This window comes from Zootoca vivipara, chromosome 4 (genome assembly GCF_963506605.1).
Source record: "Zootoca vivipara chromosome 4, rZooViv1.1, whole genome shotgun sequence".
Lineage (NCBI taxonomy): Eukaryota > Metazoa > Chordata > Lepidosauria > Squamata > Lacertidae > Zootoca > Zootoca vivipara.
The window spans coordinates 77,909,990-77,936,056 of NC_083279.1; the positions used below are offsets into that span (position 1 = coordinate 77,909,990).

The following is a 26,067-nucleotide window of genomic DNA, read 5'->3' on the forward strand; positions in this document are numbered from 1 at the left end:
CCTGATGGTGCTTGGCAAAGATAAACAAAATCTTCCATCAGGAAACCTGGGAGCTATTTCCACAGGAAGTTTCAAATCACTACAGTAAATAAAACTCTTTTACATCATTCCAGCCACTCGCTATCCCGCTTTTCTCAGGCTTTAACAAATGCTATGAGGTGGTTATGAATCAGGAGAGTCTTTTAAAGAAGAAGCTTAGTGTAATGTCTTCTTCCAAAATCACTTTGTTTCTTATGTCTCAAAATAGCCTGTATACAAAATTCTCTCTTTAAACCAGACAGTATTTTTAACATTATGATAGTTACTTTATCAAGTATGTCCTGTGATCTCTGGATGAAGGGTGATACAAATGTAATAAATAATTATAATAAATAAAGTGCACAATGTGTCAGGATTAGACATAGATATGTCACTTAGCTTTTGCTTGATCTTTGTGTGCAATAACCTTGTTTGTTCATCAGCTAAGTAACATTATATATATGGGAAAGGGAACCTGTAACCCAGCAAATGTTGTTGGACTCCAGTTCCCATCAGCCCCAACCAGCATGGCTGATGGCCAGGGGTGATGGGAGTTGTAGTCCAGCATATCTGGAGGTTCCCCATCCCTGTGCAGGAAGATGTAGCTTTCACATTAGGATTAGGCCATATATTGTGTGTAGCTCAGAATTTAGCTCAATGCAATTGCTACTTACCCAGGTGGCGCTGTGGTTAAACCACTGAGCCTAGGGCTTGCTGATCAGAAGGTCGGCAGTTCGAATCCCTGTGACGGGGTGAGCTCCCGTTGCTTGGTCCCAGCTCCTGCCAACCTAGCAGTTCGAAAGCACGTCAAAATGCAAGTAGATAAATAGGAACTGCTACAGCGGGAAGGTAAGCGGCGTTTCCATGTGCTGCTCTGGTTTGCCAGAAGCGACTTTGTCATGCTGGCCACATGACCTGGAAGCTATACGCTGGCTCCCTCGGCCAATAATGTGAGATGAGCGCGCAACCCCAGAGTCGGTCATGACTGGACCTAATGGTCAGGGGTCCCTTTACCTAATTGCTACTTATACTAAGATCCATATAATAATGTAAACATAGCAAATGTAATCTAGAATCTTATTTCAAATGCTCACCTAATCAAATGCAGGCATAAATATTGATCAGGCAACTGAAAGGGGTAATCTAAAGTTATACAGAGGCTATAAAGGAAATTTTATGCGTATATGATTAGACGCGTTTTTATTATAAAAGAGAAATCTGAAAATGAGTTTGAACTCTGTAAATCCTCACAGAGTCACAAGGCCCTCACTCCCAATGGATTCAAACTACAAGAAAGAAGATTCCACCTAAACATTAGAAAGAACTTCCTGACAGTAAGAGCTGTTCGACAGTGGAATTTGCTACCAAGGAGTGTGGTGGAGTCTCCTTCTTTGGAGGTCTTTAAGCAGAGGCTTGACAGGCATATGTCAAGAATGCTTTGATGGTGTTTTCTGCTCGGCAGGGGGTTGGACTGGATGGCCCTTGTGGTCTCTTCCAACTCTACAATTCTATGATTCTAATGCTAACCATCAACTTGATCCTTGAACCCACAATGGAATCTGATATTCTTAAGAAATTAGACATTTTTAACAGAGGAGAGTTCAAGAGCTGGCCAAGTGGTGTGAGACTCCGTAGTTATGGAGCAACGATGTCTGCATCTGATGGCTCCTTGGGGTAGCTGGTCACTGGACTGGTGTGAAATCCGCTTGAGGTCCCTGCTCCTCTTGTTTTCTCCTCCAAGGAGTCCCCAGGTTCCACGTCTGGATGGGGTGAATCCTGAAAGCGATAGGTGACTTTTTATTAACTACATTCATTCCTTAAACGGATGTCAGATTACTATAAGAATGTAAGACCCCTTCTAGAGCAAACCAGATACCTTTGAGAAGCTCAAAAAATGGTCCTCTTTCATTGTTTCCTTGGTAGGAAGAGCAAGAGTTAGCTTCAGATGAGTTTGTGTGGGAGAAGGTAGACTGTGCCCTATGAATAAAAAGTATGTGTTTTTTTTTTTGACAGATGTGCCAAATGGATTCCATATTAACTTAAAGAAAGCACCAATTGAAGGAGAAACCTTGGTGTTGTCCTGTTTAGCCAACAAATTTCTGTACAAAGACATTGCCTGGTTATTACCAAGGACAGTTAACAACCAAACAAGAATTAAAAAGGCAGCCACTAAGGAGTATTCCTTTGGTCTCACTCTCAGCATCAAGAATGTTTCGCTTGAACATTCAGGCACGTACACCTGCCGAGCAAGGAACATATACACTGGAGAAGAAGTGCTTCAAGAGAAAGACGTTACAGTCAGAGGTGAGCACTGTAACAAAAAGGCTGTTTTCTCACGGATCCGCAAATTTAAGAGCTCAAGGAATGATTGTACAACACAACACAACATAAACCATTAAAGGACTCACTAAAAAGTGAAAGTTCTCTCATATAATCTTGATTGATTACTGCTGTACACTTCCAAAAAAGTGGGAGGTTTGGACATAGGAGGAGTAGCCATGCAAAAATGAACCAAAAAGAGAGAGAAAGTAAACAACAAACCCCCAAACCTGGGCTTGCATTTGGCTCAGTAAGATATGTTCTGCTTTGACAAAGATATGGAAGTTGGGATTTGGAAGACTTCCCCATCCCCTGCACTGAATTTTGTGTGTTATGTTGTATTGTTCTTTGCAGTCTCCCACCAAGTGCTAATGAAAAACTTTGGACTCTCTTCTCCTCGGCTTTGATATTCGACCTCCTCCTAAGTGTCAAAGCTGCATAAACTGAAAACACTTTTTTTAAAAATAGAAAAACTGCTGGCTTGGGTCAACATTGGACATTTTATAACTTAACTTTAAAGTGCAGAATAAGCACGGCTCAGTTCGAGAGATTGACTGGACTACAGTATTTTTTACTTTAATCTGCTCTTTGTGGATTTATAAATATTGCCTGCTGAGCAAGTTCTTAATGCTTATTTATTTGAAATCATTTTTCTACACTAAATATATTAATCTTTTTAAAAAAAGAAAACCAACAATTCTCAGGGAAGGCTCTGAGGATGCAGAATAAGAAATAAAAATGTTGAAATAAGGCACAGCCCTCTTGTATTGTTTGCATGAATTAGAATATTTAAACCCACTAGAGTTGGACCCTCTTTCTTTGAACAAATAAACTGTGGTAGCTTTCCCAGTGCCCTCCTTTGGTTCCCTTTCAAATAAATCACAGTGCTACTGTTAAAGGTATGTTGACATCAGTGGGAAAACTCTTTCCTGATTCATTATGGTATAGTTGTTGTAGCTATCTTTATAAAGGAGAATCACCACATTTACCCCTATTGATGAGATTTCAGTCATCACAGAAAAATGTTTAATGTATTTGTCCAAATCTAAATTTAAAATTAAGGCTTTTAGGAGATATATATTATTTATACACATGCACACACCATTGCTTTTCATATGCAAATGATAATAGGATTTAACATGGGGATTTAAAAATGACTAAACTACTGATGAAGAATTAAAAGTAATTTTTGTTACTTTTAAGCATTCCTTGTCTTTATATTTTGTGATTTTATTTCAAGGTGTTTCTGTGTATTATAAAATCTGTATAAGAAAGAAGTTACTATTTTTAAGAGATCTGATAATTTTATTTTTTTACAATGCATATCTATTATATTTGGAGGGGCGTTCATTTATGATTAATTATTATATAGAATTCTTTTAGCCAAGCATGTGGGGATCACAATAGCGACAGCAAAAATGGGAACAAAAGTGGCTTTGCTATTAAAACAGAGGGTGACAACATGACAATTTCTGGTGCCTGAGAACTCACCCACCCATTTCCTCCTTCAAGGTAGCAGGACCGTGTCCCCCAGCCAAGCTTGTCGTTCACGTGGGAATTGCTTTTGTCAAGTGTGAACTAGTAAACAATAGCATTTCCCCATCATGCCAGTTATGTGGAGCCTAAAATGATTTGAAAACAATTAGCTACCTGGAAGTTGTCAGGGTAAAGAAAAGAATTATTGTTCCTATCTTGAAATTTCACCTATAGCCTTTTTGTATACAGTAGATCTTTTTTCAATATTACCATGATAGCTTCCAGAAACAATATGCATTCTTGCAAAGCAACTTTCTGCTGCTGTTTTTAATACGGTTACAAAGCCAATCCGATTATTGGTAACTGCATTCCAGTGACAGCAAGTGTATTTTACTGTGCATTCTTGGAGGAAAACAGGAAGAGAGAGCCTCATCTCTATAGAAGTTAAATGTTAGAAAATATTTTATGGCAAGAAGTAGGCTGCAATGACAGGACTTTATGAATTTGCAGTAGCCTGAAAACGATAGTTTAGGAGTTTGAAGAAGAGAAAGAAGCTGCTGGCCGTTGGATTCAATCCACCAAGCACTGATTCTGGGCAAGCTCCACAGAATGAATTGGAATAGCAAGCATATATGCCTGATTTACAGTATAATGGAAAGGTTAGACCACAATACTCACCTCTGGAAATAAATAAAGCTTTATAGCAAATCCTAAGGAAAGGCAATCCTGGCAATTCCATAATTTGGAGTTGGCCAAAACTTCAACAACCATGTGCTGCAATAGTTTTAATGATTGTTATTGCATCACCACCCATGTTGGAATGTATGAAAGAACCTCAATAATATTGTGTAAGAAAAGGGGCTTAGAGGAGTCCCTTTTTGCATTGTAACTGATGCATAGATACCACTGCTAATACTGATTACTGCAGTTGCACTGGAAAGGGATGGATTTTGTTCTTTGTTGGATGGTTTATAATTCCCATATATGATGTGGAGAATAATTTTAAATTACATTTGTATTTCTATAAGTGCTTATTACAAGTTCAGATGTGTATTTGCTGACTTATAATCGGTAATTCAACTGATAATATAAGTTGCCTCATAAAGAGATTCAATTGTTAAATGAAATGAGCTGTGCAAAAAGGAGCCAAGATATGTTTAATGTTTTCTTTGTTGGTCATATTTATGTGAGGGTGTGTTTTTTTCTGTCTCAGGGTTAATTTTCTTCTTGCTACCGAAGGCCTAGGTCCACCAATTTGACGGTAGCAGAGGAATTTCTACTCCCTCTGCAATTCCATTCATGTTTCCGTAGTTAAAGGATACAGGCCACCATTAACTTCTCCTGTACTGAAATTTATACAGAAGTTCCCTGTCAATTGTATGCAAAATTGGCTAAATGGTTGCAAGTGAAATCGAAGAGAGGTTTCTACCCTAAGGTCAAATGAAAAGAGGCTAAGCTAGTTAGAAGTGCTTGTGAAAATCTGTTTCATTCATAAAACACAGAAGTAGGAGTAAGGGAAAGAATGATTTCTTACCTTAATCAAGAATTTCCAAATCAGCTAATTATGGCAATAGCCTAATAGAAAGTATGTGAAAAGTGATGCAACCTTATCTTTAAGCAAGAAAGCGTTTTTCAATATTGAAAACATGTGTATGGCTATAAACAAATTAAAATTAATCAGAAATAACATAGACTTTGTGACCTGTTTTTTATGGTTTTACTGTTTCAAGTGTCTTGGTTCTGCTGTTTTCTGTAGAAACCCACGGAACACAAAACTTGCACATGTGGTTAGGTTCATTCATCTTTTTCTCTTGGCAAAGACATTTTCAACTATCATGCCTTTATAGATAGTACTTTGGCAGAAACAGAAATTAAATTAATGGGCAACAGAACATAAACTTCCACAATCCATTGCAAAAAAGAAAGTACCGGTAATAAGGAGAAAGCATGGGAGGGTGTCTTGATCATTTGTGAAGAAGTGCTCTGTAACTACACTTCATACTAGTTTCTGGAACGAAATAGCTCCTGGTTATGCTACACCAAGCAGTTTATAATCTAGCTGGACACAGGATCAGTACCACATTATGTGGCACAATATTTGGCAGAAATTATGTTCAGTTACTGGGATTATTTTTAGAAACTATTTTTTATGTTATGTTTTTAGCAGGCTGTATATAAAAGGGCAGAAGGAAGCTTACAAAAATGGTTATTCTTTCAAATAATTGGTCTGTCATAATTAATGATAGAAAGCCTCATCAGATCTTTGTAGGAGTCCAGCTCTCCTACAAAGAGAGGAAAAGCCATTGTGTAGCCAAGTGAGCGCAGTTCTGACCTTGATCACAACACACGGGAGCATATTATTGCCAAAATGAAAAGAATCTTACCAACATCTTATTCTACCAATAAGCATTCTTTATTATCACAGTGAACATTGTCTAAAAGATTTCTGGTAGGGGCACCTGAAAAATGAACTAAAGGAACTTAGAGCAGAGAAAACTCCAAGATCCTCTAGGATTTTTCAGGATCACATGTGCAGCAAGTTATCTTCATGAGATCTGTATTTAAACCAATTAACACGAACAGGACATTTGAGTGGAAATGGGTTGTTTCACAATTGGCACAAGAAATATCAATCACAGAGAAATATCTTTGCTAGATGGCTGTTCAAAACTGCTTAAGAAGAAAGAAAACCACAAAGGATGAGAGGACTGGCTGGAAGATAGAAAGCTAATTAATTAGATTAGTCTCTTTTTCATATTTATATTTTATGAGGTTGCTGCCTTAAAACATCCCACATGGTGACTGACTGAGTGATCTGCATGTGGAGAACAAAACCATATTATGCAGAGATAACACTGAAAACAATTTGATTCTATACTTGTTTCATGTGTGGAATTAAGGCACTTGAATTATATGCCTAAATGTGCTGGGCAGCCTATTATTAAAACACATTTAGTAACCAGATGTTACTAAAAGGGATGAAAAATGGTAAAGCTACTCTGAGAGGTGCACAAGCTGCAGAATTTACAAAGCTGAATAAACAACCTCTCCAGTCCACTGAAGGCTTCAGATTGACTTATTGCCATGTTATGATGTTCACTTTTTTGTTGTTGACTATTTGATGTTGAACTAACCAAAGTCCTCTCACCCCAGGCCTGCTTGTACTGTTTAGTTTTCAAGTGATGGCTGTCATTATTGTATTATATTATATTATATTATATTATATTATATTATATTATATTATATTATATTATTATATTACTTATGATTTATTTAAATGTTGCCCTCCACAAGACTCCTGGGAACTGTAGTTTTGTTAAGGGTACTTGAAATTATAACTCTGAGAGTGTAAACTACAGTTGCTGGGGTTCTATGGAGGAAGTAATGTGCTTTAAACATGTTTTAAGTGTATGGTGTGTATGCAGCCTAAATAATAATAATCCAAACCACATTCACAATACAGACAGAAAGTACTTTATTGTGCTTCTAGTAGAGCAACACTTTGGGCTGATGATGCTAGCAAATATTCCCAGAATTGTAACACATTTCAAACTGGAAAGAAACGCCTGCATTCTTCTTTGTAGAGACGTTGCCTCAAAATTTGAATAAAAGCACCAACCAGCTTGGGTGATTTGTATTGTGCTGCCTCTTGTTAGTAGTGATTGATTACGGAGTGATACTGTCTACAGAACCAAGGTCTATTCAGTATATTATTTTCCATGTACCCAGGGAAACAACATGGACAAATTCAACAGGCACCACTTGATCTATTTTGAAACTCTCATTCTCTTGAGCTACTACAGCAACTGCTTAGATGCATACTGCACACACACACACACAATTATCAAACAGAAATAAGTATCAATCAGCTGAAAAAGCTATAGCTTGTATAGGGCAAGCAATTTTTATTTTAGTTTTTTTAAAAAAGAGGAGGTCACGGGTATAGAAACATGCTAACTGATATGTCAATGTGTTTTGTAGCTCAGGAAGCACCGTACCTGCTGCGGAACCTCACTGATCAGGTTGTCAACAGCAGCCACTCTGTTAGTCTGGAGTGCCTTGTTCATGGTGTGCCAGAACCTCAGATATCCTGGTTCAAAAACAACGCACAGCTACAACAAGAGCCAGGTGAGTGCAGAACTCGCCATAATTTATTTCTAGATGACACAGTAACATGGTGCCTGCTTTGCAATTCACATCTCTAGGCTCACCCACTCTTAGAACTAGATGGCCGCTGCTCCTCACAGCAACCTGAGTCCCTTTGTGAGTGATAACCGCTGGTCAGACAGATGCTGCACTTATTCCTGTTTGGACCACTGGTAGTTCATTTCAGCAACAGAGCCAGTCAAAATATTTTGGTGCTTATGTAGAATATCCAAATTGCACTCTCGTACAGGCCCAGGCTAAAAGTACAATAGACTGGAGTACAGGCCATTTGATGCTCCTTGATTGCATCCAAAATAAGCCATCTGAATCATCTGCTTCCCTCTTCCTCCTGGCAGATCCAGCTTTGATCAACGCAGTGACAATAGCACCAAGCCAGCCATTACTGTTCCAAACCCCATGCTATACATCTTGTTTGTTTTTATATGGCAGGGGCAGGGTTTTTTTAATCCCACCCTTCAAAGAACATTTTCCAGGGTGGCTTGCAGAGAACAAGTTATGAGCAACTTCCTCCTGCACTTCCTGTGTTGGCACCCTGCAATCACTGGAAGACCTGCCATCTGGAAGTGCCTTCAATGTACTTCAAGAATGCTTAGATCTAATGTGTTCTTGGCAGGCAAGTGTCCAAAGACCCTCCCAATAAAAGAAACCTGACCGCCAGCGTATAAAAGAAACTCGACTGCCTCCTTAAGTCTGACAGTTATCCTTAAGCATTGCCTCCTCCTGCCTATAACACTGTGCCAGAGTTTGGAGACCAATATACTCGCTGGAAAGTATAATTTGACATTGGAAAATGTGGAGTATTGCAAGATTGAAGGCTGACCCTCCCCAGCCAGAAAACCCCTCCTCATGGAGAACTAGTATCTCAGTGACAAGCATTGTTGTTGTTTAGTCGTTTAGTCGTGTCCGACTCTTCGTGACCCCATGGACCATAGCACGCCAGGCACTGCTGTCTTCCACTGCCTCCCGCAGTTTGGTCAGACTCATGTTGGTAACTTCGAGAACACTGTCCAGCCATCTCGTCCTCTGTCGTCCCCTTCTCCTAGTGCCCTCAATCTTTCCCAACATCAGGGTCTTTTCCAGGGAGTCTTCTCTTCTCATGAGGTGGCCAAAGTATTGGAGCCTCAGCTTCAGGATCTGTCCTTCCAGTGAGCACTCAGGGCTGATTTCCTTCAGAATTTTCCCTCAGATGCAAGTTTTCTATGGGCAGGGGTTTTTGTTTTGTTTTTTCTGAGGGGGGGGGGAATCCCCGCTTAACACTGCAGTGTACAGTCCAAAGATTTCTGGGCATGACCAAAGACTGCATCCCAGTCATTTATTTTATTTAAAATATTTCTAGACTGCGTGTCATCCAATAAATATAAGAATTATTATTTTTTATAGTGCTAATACAGTAAAACAGCAACCATCAAACAAGGGGGATAGAGGTTTTTAAACAGATGGACAACTACCAGGGACACAGATTTCCTGCATTGGCAGAGCGTTGGATTAGATAACCGTTGAGGTCCCTTCCAGCTCTATGATACCATATTCACTTCTCGAGCTTAGAATGCTTTATCAGCAGCATTGCAAACTACTAAGGATCAGGCTGCAAGGGTGTCCAAGAGTGTGACATACTTAACAGAGGGGGCTGCTGTGGTTTATGTCAACAATATATCATCATTATTTGTAGAACATCAGCAATGTGCATTGGGCGTTATATGGGTGTATTTATGGAAACAAACTAAGAGCAACCTGTATTATGGGGAGTGTGTTTGCTACTGCTTTGTAAAACATCCTCATACTATAAATGACAGCTATGTCGGTCTTGCAATTACATTATGAGTATGGCCTACGTTGAGGAAAGAGGAGAAAGCAGCAACATCTGGAAGAGTCTTCTCATAGCATATTTCCTCCGTGATGACCAGTGCCACACACCCCCACACCTATTTTTAGCTATTTAATAGCGTAAGCAACTACTTAAGGTCAGTCTCCTCATTCAAGAACATTTACAATTGTACCATTCTCCCACCCCATTTTCCCAGGCAGTGAGAAGCTCTGGGAGAAGCCACTACAAGGTCAGTTTCCTTGTTGGGGAAAGAGTTCAGTGTCTTGCGCCATTTGTGTGAAATCTATTTATTTACTAAATACGTTGGGCAGGAAAGGGACAGGCTCAGACGCATCCATACAGAGAGTGTGCTGGTTGCAAAGTAGCTGTAGCTTGCTCAAAGGAAACAACATAGGCTGAGATTCCAGTTGCAAAATCTCAGGGCTGCTCTAGACCAACATTTCCCAACTGGGGGGCGTATAGCCCCCGGGAGCCCCCAGGATATTCAAAGGGAGCCACAGGTGCAAATTGTGTAAATGGGCGGCCATGGCAGAAGACTAGGGCACCACAGAGGGAAGTGAAAAGTGAATTAAAAAATCCTGATTGGCTGGCTATCTGCTTGGCCAATCAAAAGCAGGTTAGGGGTGGCTGACCAGGGCCTAGCACTCCTTTTTGCCACATGTGTTTTCTTGGAGCAGTCCTGGTTTGTTTCTGGCAGGAGAGGGCGATCACTGAGGCTCCCATTTTGACCACTAGAGCCCACGATCCAGAACCCCCAGCTTAGGTAAGTGCAGTGGCAGGGTGACAATGGGTAGGGCTGTGAGAGCTGGAGCTTCTTGTTGCTGCTGCCAATGCTGCTGTCAATGCTGGGCCCAGCCTGGGCCTGATTCCGCAAAGCGCGGGGTGCAATCCATCTCAGCACCTAGTGGAGCGGGGCTGTTTGGTGCTGCTGAGCGGCCCAGGACCCCTTGGCAGCATCAGGCAGCATCAACCCAGCTCCACAAGGCACAGGGTGCAATCCAGACCAATGTTTCACCACATTTTTTTGACCATGGCCCCCTTCCGACCTTGTTTCCTTCCTGTGGCCCCACTGTCTTACTGGTGGAAAGGCCATCTTTCTAGTCCATCCCCCCGCAACGTAGGTAACTCAGCTAAAGCATCCATGACAGATGGCCACCCAACCTCTGCTGAGAAACCTCCAAGGAAGGAGAGTCCACAACCTCCTGAGGAAGATCCATCTTCCATGTATTATAAAAAGGAAACAACATTTATTTGACCCCAGTTATCGGACACAGAGGGGGAAACCTACAGATACAGTCCAAAAGGTGCACCGGGAGTTCTGTATATATGGGAGAATATTACAAAGCAAGTGGTCCTCACTAACCTGGTGCAGTCTGGAAGCATCCTCAGACTTCTGTCTCCTTTGTTAACTACCTTCCATTTTTCTTCTGCCTCCCCCCCACCCCTGCCTCAAAGCAGGTGAGTGTATCACCAGTCACCAGAAGCTTTCAAGCCATTGACTTCCAAGTTATTACTGCCCATGAAATAAACCTCTTTCATCTCTAACTATAGAAAAAGGCTAGAAAACGGGTAAGATCACAAGAGAATGCTTAAAATATGCTCTTTTTTTGGGTTGCTTCCTACAGAAGATGATTCTGTTACACAGATAATTCATTATAATTCATTATAAGGTAAAGGGACCCCTGACCATTAGGTCCAGTCGTGACCGACTCTGGGGTTGTGCGCTCATCAAATAATTCATTATAATTCATTTCAAATACTCCTCACTCCACAGGTATAATGTTAGGGCCAGGAAGCCAGAGTCTACTAATTGAAAGAGTGCAAGAGGATGATGCTGGGCACTACCAATGTGTTGCCACCAACCTAAAAGGAACGGTGGAGAGTTCAGCTTACGTCACCATACAAGGTAAAGCATTGCATGTGTCTATTTGATTTGGTTTTCCTCCTTGATCTGCTCAGAAGTTCCATTGCTTTTCATGGAGGAGATCTTGCTCTTCCTGGAGGAACAGGTAAAGTGGCTTGTTGACTGTCTGCGCTATTTTTCAAACAAAGCCTTAACTAAAGGAAATGCACTAGGTCACAAAGGAAGCCAAAGGGAAATGCTAGATCAGAATGTGTTTATACTGACCTGAAAATAAGCTTTGCTGCAACCCAACAAATGTAGGGTCAGGGTAGAAGGAGGGTGAGTATATTTAGCCTCCTTCAAGACGTTGATCTGCTTCATTTCCTGTTCCAGTCTGCTAGAGACCAGGATGAGATATATTTGTCATTTTTGTGTCTTTGATTTCAGTGTAGACTGAGCTGCCTGATCCAGCTTAAGATTTGACCAATTGGTGGTAAATACATTTAAGAGTTATTTTGCTTTTGTCTTGATGGTATTTAACTCTTTTTTTAAAAAAATCCTGCTGAGTTCTCATCTTCAATAACATATCGTGTCAGTAAATCTTACAGTCTAATTGTGTGCTCCAATTACAGTGAGATCTCTTTCTTCCTTAAAAGATTTGGGCTACACTATTGAGGAACAGTGGCTAAAAAACCCAGATAGTCCCTTGGATTTCCACCAAGGTTCTAACTCAGGCATAGGGAACCTGTGTCGCTTCCCCTCAGAGGCTTATCAATCTTATCAGTCCCAGGCAGCATGGCCTTATCAGGGATTATGGGAGTTGCACACTAACAATATTGGAGTGAGTGGACAAAACAGGTTTCTCATCCCTGTTTTAAGGATGCAGTTAACGTGATGCTCATTGATGAAAGGTAGATATTCCCTGTCCAGAAGGTACTTCCAGCAAAATTAAATATCTACAATATTAACCATGCTATTTTATGGGAAACAATCCATAAATGGAATAAAATTAAAACAAAACAAATGTGTAATGGGCCTTTCATAGAATCATAGAATTGTTGATTTGGGGTCCTTCCAACTCTACAATTCTAGGATTCTATGGAAGGTAAAGGTAAAGGGACCCCTGACCATTAGGTCCAGTCGTGACCGACTCTGGGGTTGCGGTGCTCATCTCGCGTTATTGGCCGAGGGAGCCGGCGTACAACTTCCAGGTCATGTGGCCAGCATGACTAAGCTGCTTCTGGCGAACCAGAGCAGCACACGGAAGCTGTAGCGGTACCTATTTATCTACTTGCACTTTGATGTGCTTTCAAACTGCTAGGTTGGCAGGAACAGGAGCTCACCCTGTCGCAGGGATTCGAACCGCCGACCTTCTGATCAGCAAGCCCTAGACTCTGTGGTTTAACCCACAGCGCCACCCGCGTCCTCTATGGAAGGTACATTACCGGTACACATTTTAGGAAACATGAGGCCATTGCTGAAAAAACTACCATTCTATGTATAATTTTACCATTCTAAAACACATAGTAAAACTTACCTTATTCCCTACCACATCCCATTTTCTATTTCCATTTCCCTGCCAACAGCAACCCATGGTGTAGGAATAGAGAAATGCAAAGGTGGTGGTGTCAGGAGGACAGGGTACATTTTACTATGTGTTATAGCAGATGCAAAGGGGAGGAGTTGGTGGCAGCCCTGTAAAGTGATGGGCAAAGGCCCTTCAACTCAATTTGGCATCAGTTTGAACCCCTGATAAGAGCGCTGCCCTGGGAACACCCCAGTTTCTTTTCTATTAATATTTTTAATTGAATGTTATCAGGTTATATCAGCACAGCCCTATCAACAAAAAAATCAAACTAAAGAACAAAAAAAGACTGAAGGAGAATGGAGGGGACGGGTCAGCTTGGGGATGGCCAGGGGGGGGCAGGGAGGAGCAGCTGCCCCCCTAAATCAATAAAAATACATAGCAAACTGAGGTTCGTTCCCCCCCCCCAACAAAAGGCCTCCCCCCCCCCAACAAAAATCCTGGCTACGCCCATGTAGGTCAGTGTACATAGGTTTTACTTCTTCCAGGAGTGTTCTGTTTATTATTTGTTATTATTGGTAATCATCAACATTTCCAGTCCACATTTCATTGGAAGATGGCAGAGTAGTGTACAACAAAGTACAATGTATTTGACTGTGAGACCAGTGCATGCACAATTCACACAGCAGTAATCCCAGTAGTTTCAGGGAAATTACATCAGTGGGTTGTCCCTATGTTTGACAGATTTGAAAAACAGTTGGTGATTCAAGCAGGAAGGAAACTGTCTGCCCTCCTTATTTCCTTAAAAAATTATTTAGTCTCTCTGCTGATAGAACTAGGTGCTATTTTTGTACAGTATCAAGAAGAGATGAATGAAGAGTAGGACTCAGTTGAACTTTTTATAACCTCACTTACCTGGAAATAGACCTTGTTGAATTCAATAGGGCTTACATTTGAGTAGAAAATTGCACTGTGAATTTTCTAGCAATTATCTTAGGAGGCAGTATAATTGCTGTTACACATGTTAATATATTTTGTAAATTTATTAACCACTTTCCCATTAAAGTAAGTTTTCAAATAAATTTAAACGAAGGATTTAAAAAACATACACGATATAACTACAAAAATATTACAATTATACAACTGAACAGTAGCAAAATGGTTCATTTAGCAGCCACACAAAGGTCTTGTGTGTAGCAATATTTTCATCCAGAAGTGGAAAGGAAGCAAGACATTGCTCAATGGATCTTCAGAGACAGGGAATTCCAGAGGATGTCCCCTGTGATATTCTTGCAAAGAAGCTGGTAAAATGTAGACTGGACGAGATATCTGTTAGGTGGATTTGTAGCTGGTTGACTGACTGAACCTAAAGAGAGCTTACGGTACTAACCGTTCTTTGTCATCCTGGAAAATTTTTACAAGTGGGGTGCCGCAGGGTTCTCTCCTGGGCTCACTGTTGTTCAACATCTTTATAAACTTTCGCAAAGTAAGTCATGCCAGACCAATCTGATTTCTTTTTTTGATGGAATTACAAACTTGGTGGATCAGGAAAATGCTGTGAACGTAGTGTATCTTGATTTCAATAAGGCTTTTGACAAAGTCCCCAATGATATTCTCACAAGGAAGCTGGTAAAATGTGGGTTAAACAAGATAACTGTTAGGTGGATTTGTAGCTGGTTGACAGACTGAACTCAAAGAATACTCATTAATGGTTCCTCCTCATCCTGGAAAAAGTGACAACTGGGGTGACACAGGGTTCTGTCCTGGGCCCATTGTTGTTCAACATCTTTATAAATGCCTTGGATAAAGGAATTGAGGGGATGCTCATAAAATTTGCAGATGGCACTAAACTGGGAGGGGTAGCTAATGTTGCAGAAGACAGAATCAGAATTCAAAATGACCTTAACAGATTGGAAAATTGGGCGCAAGCTAACAAAATGAATTTCAACAGGGACAAGGTAAGGTCCCTGTAGTACACGTGAAAAGGATCTGGGACTCTTAGTAGACTGGGGCTCTTAGTAGACCACAAGCTTGACATGAGTCAACAGTGTGATGCAGCAACAAAAAGCTAATACTATTCTAGACTTCATCAACAGACGTATAGTGTCCCAATCAAAGGAAGTAATAGTACCACACTATTCTTCCTTGGTCAGATCCAACCTGGAGTACTGTATCCGGCTCTGGACACCACAGCTTAAGAAGGATATTGACAAGCTGGAACATGTGCAGAGGGGGTGATCAAGATGATAACAGGCCTGGAAACTAAGCCTTATGAGGAACGGTTGTGGGAATTGGGTATGTTTAGCATGGAAAAGAGGCGACTGAGAGGAGATATGATAGCCATCTTCAACTATCTCAAGGGTTGTCAAATGGAAGATGGAGCAAGCTTGTTTTCTTCTGTTTTGCAGGATAGGGCCTGAACCAAAGGGTTCAAATTACAAGAAAGGAGATTCCAACTAAACCTTAGGAAGAACCTTCTGATGCTCAGAGCTGCTAGAGAGTGGAACAGACTCCTGTGAGAGTCTCTCCTTCCTTGGAGATTTTTCAGCAGAGGTTGGATGGCCATCTGTCATGTATGATTTAGTTGAAATTCCTGAATTCCAGGGTGTTGGACTAGATCACCCCTGTAATCCCTTCCAACTCTACAATTCTATGATTTTATTATTCTTACTTGCCTAGAGGTTGGCGATATATGTGTGTGTACATGTGTAGAAGCCTCTGACTTTTGTGTGGGTGGAATGTAGCTCACTGTACAAAGGTAAGAATCTCATCCGTGCAACCCAAGTAACCTTACACAACCCAATCAATTTCATAAATTGGCACCTTGTTATACAAATTTGCTTGAACATTTCAAAACGTATTGTGAAACTCACTGCAGAGGAAGCTCAGGAAACCGAAAGAACAATATTATGAAATGGAAACTGTAGCAAACTGGGTGGTGTTCAATACTGTATGATTCTTCTTCACTTCATTTCTATCATGCTTTACATTGTTAAGAAAAAAATCTCAAAGTGGCTTACAACCTACATTAAAGCATCAAATAAAACAATCCAGAACAACACATTACTGAAGAAAGTCAAGTATATGTTCAAAGGAACATAATTTACAGGATAATTAAATATTATGTTAAAGATTTCTTTTAAAAAAATTACAAAAGAGGTCAACTACCGAATGCACATTTAACACAGCAAAGTTTTAAAAAATCTTAAACATTTCAAAAGAAAGCATTATTAAAGGAAGTCCAATATAAAATGCACATTAAAAACAGCTTAAGAAGCAGACAAAAAAAATTTACCATAAGCATAGAAGACGTCAAGAAGTACCTCCCAGCTGCAATCTTGATTTCACGAAAGCTGAATGAACAGCCATGTTAATATCATATTACATCCCAAGTCTAGTCCAGAACTGGTTTAAAGGTAAAGAATGATGAAAAGGGAGAGAGAGCAAGGGCCTTGAAGTTGCCCATCAAGGCTTTGCACCTGGATAGAAGACCCAACAGGCACACAGGTCATCTATGGTGAGGGGTATTGTATTTCTATTAAAATTATAGTATATTGTTATACAAATTTGTATTTCTTTTCCTTGGTGATGCTTTTTGGTGATGTGTTAACAGCCTCCCTATTAGATGCCTGTGATTTATATGGAACAATAGTCTGGCTCAGAAAAAGGCTATCTGTTTACATGACTGGGAATTAATGTCGGCTGCTACCTCCCTTAATAAACACTCAGGAATTATTATTTTCCTGCTCTTTATGAGGGGGAAATGGGATTTAATTTAAATATCTGGCAACAAATAAGGCTCAAGCTATCACTTTGCCGAGATCCTGTATTGGAGATGTAGTGACTAAAAGCTGAAAGATATCCAGAATGTGAGCAGTGGTTTGAAGACTCGCTTAAAAACAAGCATCACAGGCCTTTGAGCTAGCCAAGGACCCCACAAGGAAGACATTAATCATCCCTCTTTCCTCTGCCAAGACTGATGCTGAGCTGGGATGCCTGAGCAGCAAGAAGAGAACCTGGGAAATCATGTTCCAAACTAATTCTGCCAGTCTTTTCTTCCTTGCTGCATGCTCTTATTAAGTCCTAAACTGGAATGACATTTGAAGAGAAACTTGGAGTAAGAGGCATGGAAGCAGTTTTTACAGAAGTATTTTTAGGACACAAGCTGAAGCCTGTGTTTTGCTTGTAAGAACTGAAGCTGTAATTTTGTTTCGGAAATATTTATGGTGGTTGCAGGAATTGCATGGAGTGAATATTTTGATGCTATTATTCCGGTGCAGCATGCTCATTGGCTTCTAATATTTTCCAGATTTAGTCTCCTTTGGTTGTTTGAGCTGATCCATTCCCCTTCACCTTATTTCCTTCATATATTGATCTATATGTTTTCCTGAGACGTTTTCAGGCTTTAACCTTGCAGAACCACTTAGGAAAGGGCTGCTGTTGCTTTTGAGATGGGCAGATTTCACCCACACTTCCACTTGTCCTGTGCCTAGAATGCATGGGTCTGGGCAGTTTTCTGCCCCCAAGCCACCAGGGATGATTCCACTATCAAATCATCTGAGTGTCAGTCATGCAAGTGCAGCAAACTGATAATATATCAAGGTCAAACCAAAAGACATAGCAGTGCAGATTGAGAGAAAATTGAACTGATTTTAAAGAAATTCAGAGAAAAGAAGGTAGTTAAAAATCTGTCTTAAAAGCATGAAAACAAAAAAGGGTAAGATTTATTAAAGTCATGGACTGGCTAGACACAGAGGAATGATGGGAGGCACCAGCAGGGGAACCCCAATGGAAGAAGACTCAGAGCGCAGAGATTGGTGGTGGGAAAATGATGAGTTGTCAGAAGGGGAAGAGGGAGGATACTCAGAGGAGGAAGTGTTGGAAGCTGAAGAGTGAGCGGCAGAGAGAAGTCCGGAATAAGAATCAGAATTGGAGGCAGGAGAGAAAGGAGGCCAAGAGGCAGAGATGAGTCAGACTGGTGAAGAAGCCAGGATGTCTCCTCATCCTGCTGTGACAAGCTTCTCTCCCTCCGGTCTCCCAGGACCAGGAGAGGTATGAAGTGGGAGAAGCAAGGACAGGCATGCTGCTGTAGTCTCTGATTGCTTGGGAAGGACCCAGGAGAGGAGGAGACTTAGACAGCTGTGGGAAGAGAGGGACCCTCAGTCTCCACAAGTGCCTCGGAGCGGGGGGGGGGGAGACCTACCAAGAAGAGTTGCTGTGCTCATTAGGCCTGGCACTCCTGAGCAGACCTTGTTTCTTCTGATAAATAGTTAACTTCACTTACTTTGTGTGATTTATTGCTGGCTGGCTCCATGACAGTTACTCAAATGTATTTCTACTCTGCTTGATACCTGGTAGGAATCTCATGTTATTCCAAGAATCTTTTTTCTTTTAAGTTACTTCAAAGGATTTAAATGGTGGGCTCAGAGAGGAGTGGAAGATGGCTGAAATCCATTGCTCCTGAAATCCATTGCTCCGAGCACATTAGTCCAAGAACAAAGAAGCAGGAAGTAAACAGGAAACATGGTCAGCCAGTTCTAAATGGGAGTGGGAGCTCTATTGAATTTCCGGGGTCCTGCCTTTAACAGAGCAGAGCAGTCTGGTAGGAAGAAGGGATGGCCAAACCCCTACTGGGCTGATCCGTATCTAACATGCTAGACAATGCCAGGCTTTATAGCAGCCAATCAGAAAATCTGACCTCTCTAAGCCTCATGCAAAGGAAGGGAAATTTTTGGACTAAGCTCTCTCAAGTGTTGAAAGATTAATTAGTCTGAGGACAGATATAGTGATGCTTCACACCCTATGGGGCAGCCTGACAGGAATTAGGAAATTCCTTTCAAGTGTTTACGGGCCACTCAGGCTGTCAAGCAGCTACATCTGGGAAGGAAGTGGGAGGGAAGTAAGGAGGCTTCTGTTGTGGTGTAATGACACTCACTGATTCCATATTGGAGTCTGCACCATAAGCCTTGCAGCAAAAAGAAAAGGGGAGCATTTTTCCCTTTCAAAAATGGAAACTACAGTAGTATGGTTATGCTGTCACAGCCTTAGAAATCTGGCCAGCTTAAGCCACCCTTGCCCCAGGAAGTACAGTGAAATGGTCTTGCAAATGGACCTTGAGCATTGGTTGTGAGTGGATGTGATCATCAGAATGGATCTTGAGTGATATTAAGGTATAATGTAATCAATTGCTGATTAGATGCACACTCGAACAGGTGAGAGGCACATACTTGTATATGCCAGGAGTCTGTGATTACAGCTCCATTTGATGATTAATATTCATTGTTTTAATAACAATGAGATGCATAGCTAGAACAGGTGATAGGCACCTACTTTTCTGTGTTTGCTCTGAGCCTTGCAAAAGGGAGAGAATGGTTTGTAAAAGAAAGGAATTGTCAGAGTCTGGGAACCAGTCCTGGGAGTGTTTCTCCCTGGGCATCTACAATCCCTCAACTATTCCTTTGGTATATCCAAGGTATACCCTGTGGATGATCTACAATGTATGTAAAAGAGTTTTCAAGTTTGTTTTGATGCCATGTGAATGACAAGTTTGTCTGTGCATGTAGTTGTCTTAGAAGACAAACAACACTTTATGTTTGGTAACTGTTTTTAAAAGTTTCAATAAATTTGTAAAACAAACAAACTATGGTTGTGTATCCTATATCTTTAAAACACACCCTAACAACACACACTCACCCAAAATCTTGGGAACTGTAGTTTCTTATGTGTGCTGGGAATGGTAGTTCTGATGGGGTAAAGTACAGTTCCCAGGATTCTTTGGGGGTGTTTTGAATGTGCTTTATAGTTATAATGTATATGCAGGCAATGTTAAGAGAAAGCCAAGTGAAAAAACTATGTGATCAGCTCCTGTGTTTGGATCCTTTAAATGTTATCCCAGTGACACAGGATTTGCTCACAGAATGGCTCAGGTCACATTTCACATGGCTCAGGTCACATTTCAAAGGCCCCATGCCATGTTGTTATAATACCCAACAGGGCCGGCTCTAGGGGTAGGCTGGGTGGTGTGGGGCGTCAGGGCGCACCGCGCGGAAGTCATGCTTCACGCTGCGCCCGCCCACCAGGGTGGGGGCGCCCGAGCGATCTCCGCACCATGGCGCCCGACATGCTTGAGACGGCCCTGATACCCAATGGAAATTGGTTGTGTATATGGTTCAATAAGTCTTCCCAAACTATCACTCTCCCCAATACAACAGTAGCTAAAAGTGCAGCAAAATCCACTGTGCTGTTTCTCTGTTTCAGAGAAATGTCATGATCGGAGTTAGTAACAACTGTGGCATATCGGAGTGTTACATTTTAATTGTGATTTTATTTTTTTTCAGGAATTTCAGAGAGCTCAAACCTGGAGCTGATAACACTGACATGCACTTGCGTGGCAGCAACACTCTTCTGGCTTCTGTTAACGCTCTTCATCCGTAAGCTAAAAAAGGTGAGGGCAAGGGCAAGGGCACTGGCACTGAAGCCTCTTCTGGTTTTCCAAATGGGATATGCCTTTTTGTGTTATGTCCCCCCCTCAATAACAGCTATTTTGGGACTGGCACCCCCAGCACTCTCTCAAAATTCTAAATGTGCGCACTGCTCCCAAAAGGTTGCCGACCCCTGTCTTAAGCTGCAACAATACCCTTAACTGTTTCCGTGGCCACACAACTGCTCTTCTTCCTTTAAAAAAAAAAAGATGTGAATTTCTGCCAGTTGTCGTAGTAGGTGAATGGCATGCCCACACTATATCCATTGCGACAGCCAGTTCACACTGGCAAGGAGTGAAGCAGTGAGGTTGTCACTAAATGTCCACCCTTGCAGAGCAGTGATCACAGAAGAGGGCAGGAGACAGCCTGATATTAGGTAACCATCCTGTCTTGTGAATGACAGCATAAATATTCCTGTCAACACACACCAGGCTTGCTTGCTGAATTCATACTTTAACACAGGTAGAAATCCAGACTGACATAGCATTCCACTGGAAGCAGCCACCTGACAGTGGATGGACCTGACAGTGTCCCTTTATCCAAGGCCTGGCTTATGGGGGTGAAATAATTTCAGAACTATCCATGTTATAAATACGTTATTTCAAATTGTGCTTCATTTTTACTGAAAGTAAGATCAATCTTCAGTGCTGATTTGTGTTGGCTTGAGGGAGATTCCTAGCTAGGTAATAGCTTAAAACAGGCATGCCAAACCTGCGGCCCTCCAGATGTTTTGGACTACAATTCCCATCTTCCCCAACCACTGGTCCTGCTAGCTAGGGATCATGGGAGTTGTAGGCCAAAACATCTGGAGGGCCGCAGGTTTGACATGCCTGGCTTAAAAGGTAAAGGGACCCCTGACCATTAGGTCCAGTCGTGACTGACTTTGGGGTTGTGGTGCTCATCTCGCTTTATTAGCCAAAGGAGCCGCCGTACAGCTTGCAGGTCATGTGGCCAGCATGACAAAGCCACTTCTGGCGAACCAGAGCAGCGCATGGAAACGCCGTTTACCTTCCCTCTGTAGCGATACCTATTTATCTACTTGCACTTTGACATGCTAGGTTGGCAGGATATAACAGCTTATATGCAGTAATTTTAGCTGTTTTGAAAGGCAATTCAAATCGTCCCATTAACACAGGAAATATACTGCTCCCTTTGTCCATGAATCATAGATAGGCAGCCTGACCCGGTGCACATTTACTCCAAAGTAAATCTCTCCAAATTTGAGAAGGCTTGTTCCCATGTAAGTATGCATCGGATTGCAGCCTTAATCCTTCTAACAGCCTAATGAGTCTAAATTACTTGCTGGGAATCACTATGGGGAAATAATATTGCGTAGGCAAGAGCCTACAGGGAAATATGAATTCTTGAACATTTAAAAAATGTGTACACAAAATGTTACTGGTGAATACTTTGCAGATTACATCTCAGTCTTGCACAACTTTCAAACCACATTTGGCGACTTTTTTAAAGCAACAAACATTGACAGCTGAACTCATCTGCTGCATATGCCAGTATTTTTTTTTTGTACAGTTGTCTGCCAAAGCTATTTTTAGAGGTTGTAGTTAGTCATTTTTTCTGAAAATACACTCAACTGAAAGTACAGACTGGAATCTCTATCACATGGCAATTATTTGAGGAGGTCTTCATATGGATTTAATTTACGAAATCAAGCATGCAATACAGTAAGTATATATATGAGAGAAGGTGGTGGAAATATCACCAGAATGGGGTGGGGGGATACATGGCAATGTTAAAACGAAGCATCTTTAACAGATTGTACATTGGAGCATGAAATGTGTATCCATATGGCAAGAGGTGCAATAGTCATATCCAATTAACCAATCACCTTCCTGACCAAAGCCAGGAGAACTTGCCCAGGCTGGCTGTGCATTTTGTAGTGACTTGGGGAACTTTAACATTATTTTCCAGCCTTATTCTTCCGAAATAAAGACAGATTATTTATCTATCATAATGGATCCTGAAGAAGTCCCCTTAGATGAACAATGTGAACGACTTCCTTATGAGGCCAGCAAATGGGAGTTCGCCCGGGAAAGGCTCAAACTGGGTAATAATGTCCTTCTTTCTCTACTATTGCATGCGATTCTGGGTTGGTAATAACAAAATGTGGGTTTCAACCAGCCTTCCCCATCCTGGTGTCCTCCAAATGTTGCTGGACTGCAATTCATGGAGGATAAGGCTATTTGTGGCTACTAACCATGATGTCTATGTTCTCTTTCCACTGCCAGAGACAAGACGTCTTTGATCACCAGTTGCTGAGAACTGCAGGTGTGCAGAGTTCTGTGGCACTCAAGTCCTGCTTGTGGGCTTTCCATAGCATCTGATTAGCAACTCTGAGAATAGGATGTTGGAGTAGATGGGCCATTGGCATGAACTAGCTGGCTCTTCCTATATCCTTGCATTAACTCCAGTCAATCCTGACCACTGCTCATGCTGTAGGGCATTTATTTATCAACTATTTTTTCCCCCATCAATGGGTACTGTTTTCATTCCGGAAAACAAGATTATGCCCCTTAATTGTTACTGTTGCCCTCTTGTTCTGAAACGGAATTGCTTTAAAAATAACTCTCAGTTCAATTGTTGCTATCTGGCCTTTGCAGAAGTATTTAGAATCCAGATGTAGGGATCACAGCATCTGCACAATTCATTCCTTTGGGGGGCAGAACTAAACTGAGCATCACTGTTTCATAACTAATTAACTGTTTTCCTCTAAGGCAGGGGTCCCCAAACTACGGCCCCCGGGCCGGATGCGGCCCAATCAGCCTTCCAATCCGGCCCGCGACGACCCCCGCCGCCCGCTGCCGCCGCCCGCTATCACGGCGCGCGGCGCAGCGACGATCTAAAAAACCGGCAAAAAATCGCTGAAAATCCTTTGTGCGCATGCGTATGGGCCTCTCCCGACCCGGAAGAGGTCATTTCTGGTGCACTTCCGGGTCGGGGGAGGCCCATACGCATGCGCACAAGCGATTTTCGGCGATTTTTTCCCCGCGCGTGTGCGTGTGCGCATGCGCACGGGCGCACACTCCCCCGCCCTCCGGCCCGCTGCGCGCGCACTCCCCTGCCCTCCGGCCCACTGCGCGGTCGGCGCGGCGGGCACCGGCCCGCCGCGCGGTAAGTCTGGGGACCCCTGCTCTAAGGGATGCATTCACAAGTGTTGAAGAATTGTTGTGTCACAGGAATTACCTGTTTCCTCTTGGGTACCCATGGAGAAAAACCCTGGAAGCTCCAAACATAAAAGAGAATCAGTCCAGACAGTGGGTGGCCCTGCCCACCTGTCATATTTGGTGCCCCATATAAAGAAGTAAGGGACGCGGGTGGTGCTGTGGGTTAAACCACAGAGCCTAGGGCTTGCCGATCAGGAGGTCGGCGGTTCAAATCCCCGCAACGGGGTGAGCTCCCATTGCTCGGTCCCAGCTCCTGCCAACCTAGCAATTCAAAAGCATGTCAAAGTGCAAGTAGATAAATAGGTTCCGCTCTGGCGGGAAGGTAAACTGTGTTTCTGTGTGCTGCTCTGGTACGTCAGAAGCGGCTTTGTCATGCTGGCCACATAACCTGGAAGCTGTACATCGGCTCCCTCGGCCAATAACGCAAGATGAGCGCCGCAACCCCAGAGTCGGTCACGACTGGACCTAATGGTCAGGGGTCCCTTTACCTTTATAAAGAAGTAGGTCCCATTCATTTTGATGGGTCTTAACATAAGAACATCCAGGCCCATCAAATCCAGCAGCCTGTTCTTACAGTGACCAACCCGATGCCTATAGGAAGCCTGCAAGCAGGACCTGAGCACAAGAGCACTTTCTCCTCCTTCAGTTTACAGCAGCAGCTGATATTCAAAAGCATACTTCCTCTGACCGTGAAGGCAGATCTCTTTGTCTTGCTCGTAAGTAAGCATGTGCCTGTTTGACTGTAGCCCAACATGTTTTTAAAAGGTACATCTCAGCCATGCGAAGCGTGAAGAAAGCAAACGTGTTTTCTAACACATGCATGTGTACCAGAGAAATGTTCTTGACTATACTGTAGCTCCCTGTCCAACCTACACTTGTTGGCAAGCCAGGTACTTGGAGCATGCAATATGGAATTCCTCTCTCTGGCAGGAACTAGTTAATTCAGTTCCTTAAGTTCTATCTTGCATGTAAGAGCTGAGGCACAAATCTGGAGTGGGAGCAGCGTAAATGTGTGTGTGTGGGGGGGGGGAATGGCATAAACAAGGAAAGAATGTTGTGATCATGAATGAAAACCAGATTCTGAAAAGTTGGCTGGCTGCAGCATGTTTGCTAAATCATCCTTACATGGAAGTCAGTCCAACCTCTCATTGACCTTGGCAGCTCGTATTGCTATTATCTTGTAAATACGACATGTTCTTGTTTAGTTGTTGGAAGGGTTTTTTTTAGTCTCACACACATTTTCTTTCTACACTTTCCACCTTTTCTTTATCAGGCCTATTAATTGTAATGTATAGCTATAAATTGTGAGCCAGTCAAGTGTATTAATTTGTAACACTGCTAACAGCACCTTACTCAAATTTAAGTTCCACTGATGAGCTCACTGGGACATACTCCCAGGAATGCGTATTTAGGATTGCAGCCTAGTCTTAGTTCAGTAACTGCCTGGGGCTGAGGGTGAGCGGGGTGAGCCTGACTTCCAGACATTCATTCCCAGATGATGAATCACAGAAGCATGGATTCAGAATTGTAGCATTGGAAGGGACCATGAGGGTCGTCTAGTCCAGTGTTTCCCAACCTTGTGCCTCCAGATGTTTTGAGACTGCAATTCCCATCATCCCTAGCTAGCAAGACCAGTGGTCAGGAATGATGGGAATTGTAGTCCGAAAACAGCTGGAGGCACAAGGTTGGGAAACACTGATCTAGTCCAACCCCCTGCAATGCAGGAATCTTTTGCCCCAACATGGGGCTCGAACTCACAACTTCAAGATTAAGAGTCTACCAACTGAGCTATGTGAAATAACATGTGAAGTAGCCAGTGGATTGTGCCCACTGTCCCCATTCCCACCCCCCATGCATTGATGTGAAGTTTCCAACAGAGTCTACATATGAGCATAGATTCTCAGACCTACAGAGGTGAACACATGGAAGTTGGGAGCAGGGTCAGTGAGCAAGATCTCCTTCCTTCTCCCAGTGTTCATTAACCATGGATCCTAAAAGTCTGCATAGAGTTCTAAATCATATTGTGCTCCTCTCATCCGTTGATTCACATGACTGATGAAATGTCCTTAGGGCCTATATTTACAACTTTTTATACTGGTGGTTGTAGAAATGCTAATGATTAAGTGAGGTATGTAAATGCCTTGAATGAAAGGTTGGATTTTTATACCCTTTTAATGGTCATAGCTTCTCTCAAAGAACACGAGGAATTATAATTTGGCAAGGATACTGAG

General features: G+C 42.2%; 1 protein-coding gene across 4 annotated transcripts in view; it reads left to right on the plus strand.

Annotated features, from left to right (window-relative positions):
• FLT1 (fms related receptor tyrosine kinase 1) overlaps positions 1-26,067 on the plus strand; it is a 110,231-nt gene that overhangs the window by 56,300 nt on the left and 27,864 nt on the right. For 3 of the 4 annotated variants that reach the window (XM_035114270.2, XM_035114269.2, XM_060273818.1), the window contains 5 exons: positions 2,032-2,322; positions 7,795-7,941; positions 11,580-11,711; positions 20,511-20,617; positions 22,584-22,719. In XM_035114270.2, coding sequence (XP_034970161.1) covers positions 2,032-2,322; positions 7,795-7,941; positions 11,580-11,711; positions 20,511-20,617; positions 22,584-22,719 — 813 coding nt within the window. The other variant, XM_035114272.2, reaches the window with a different exon arrangement.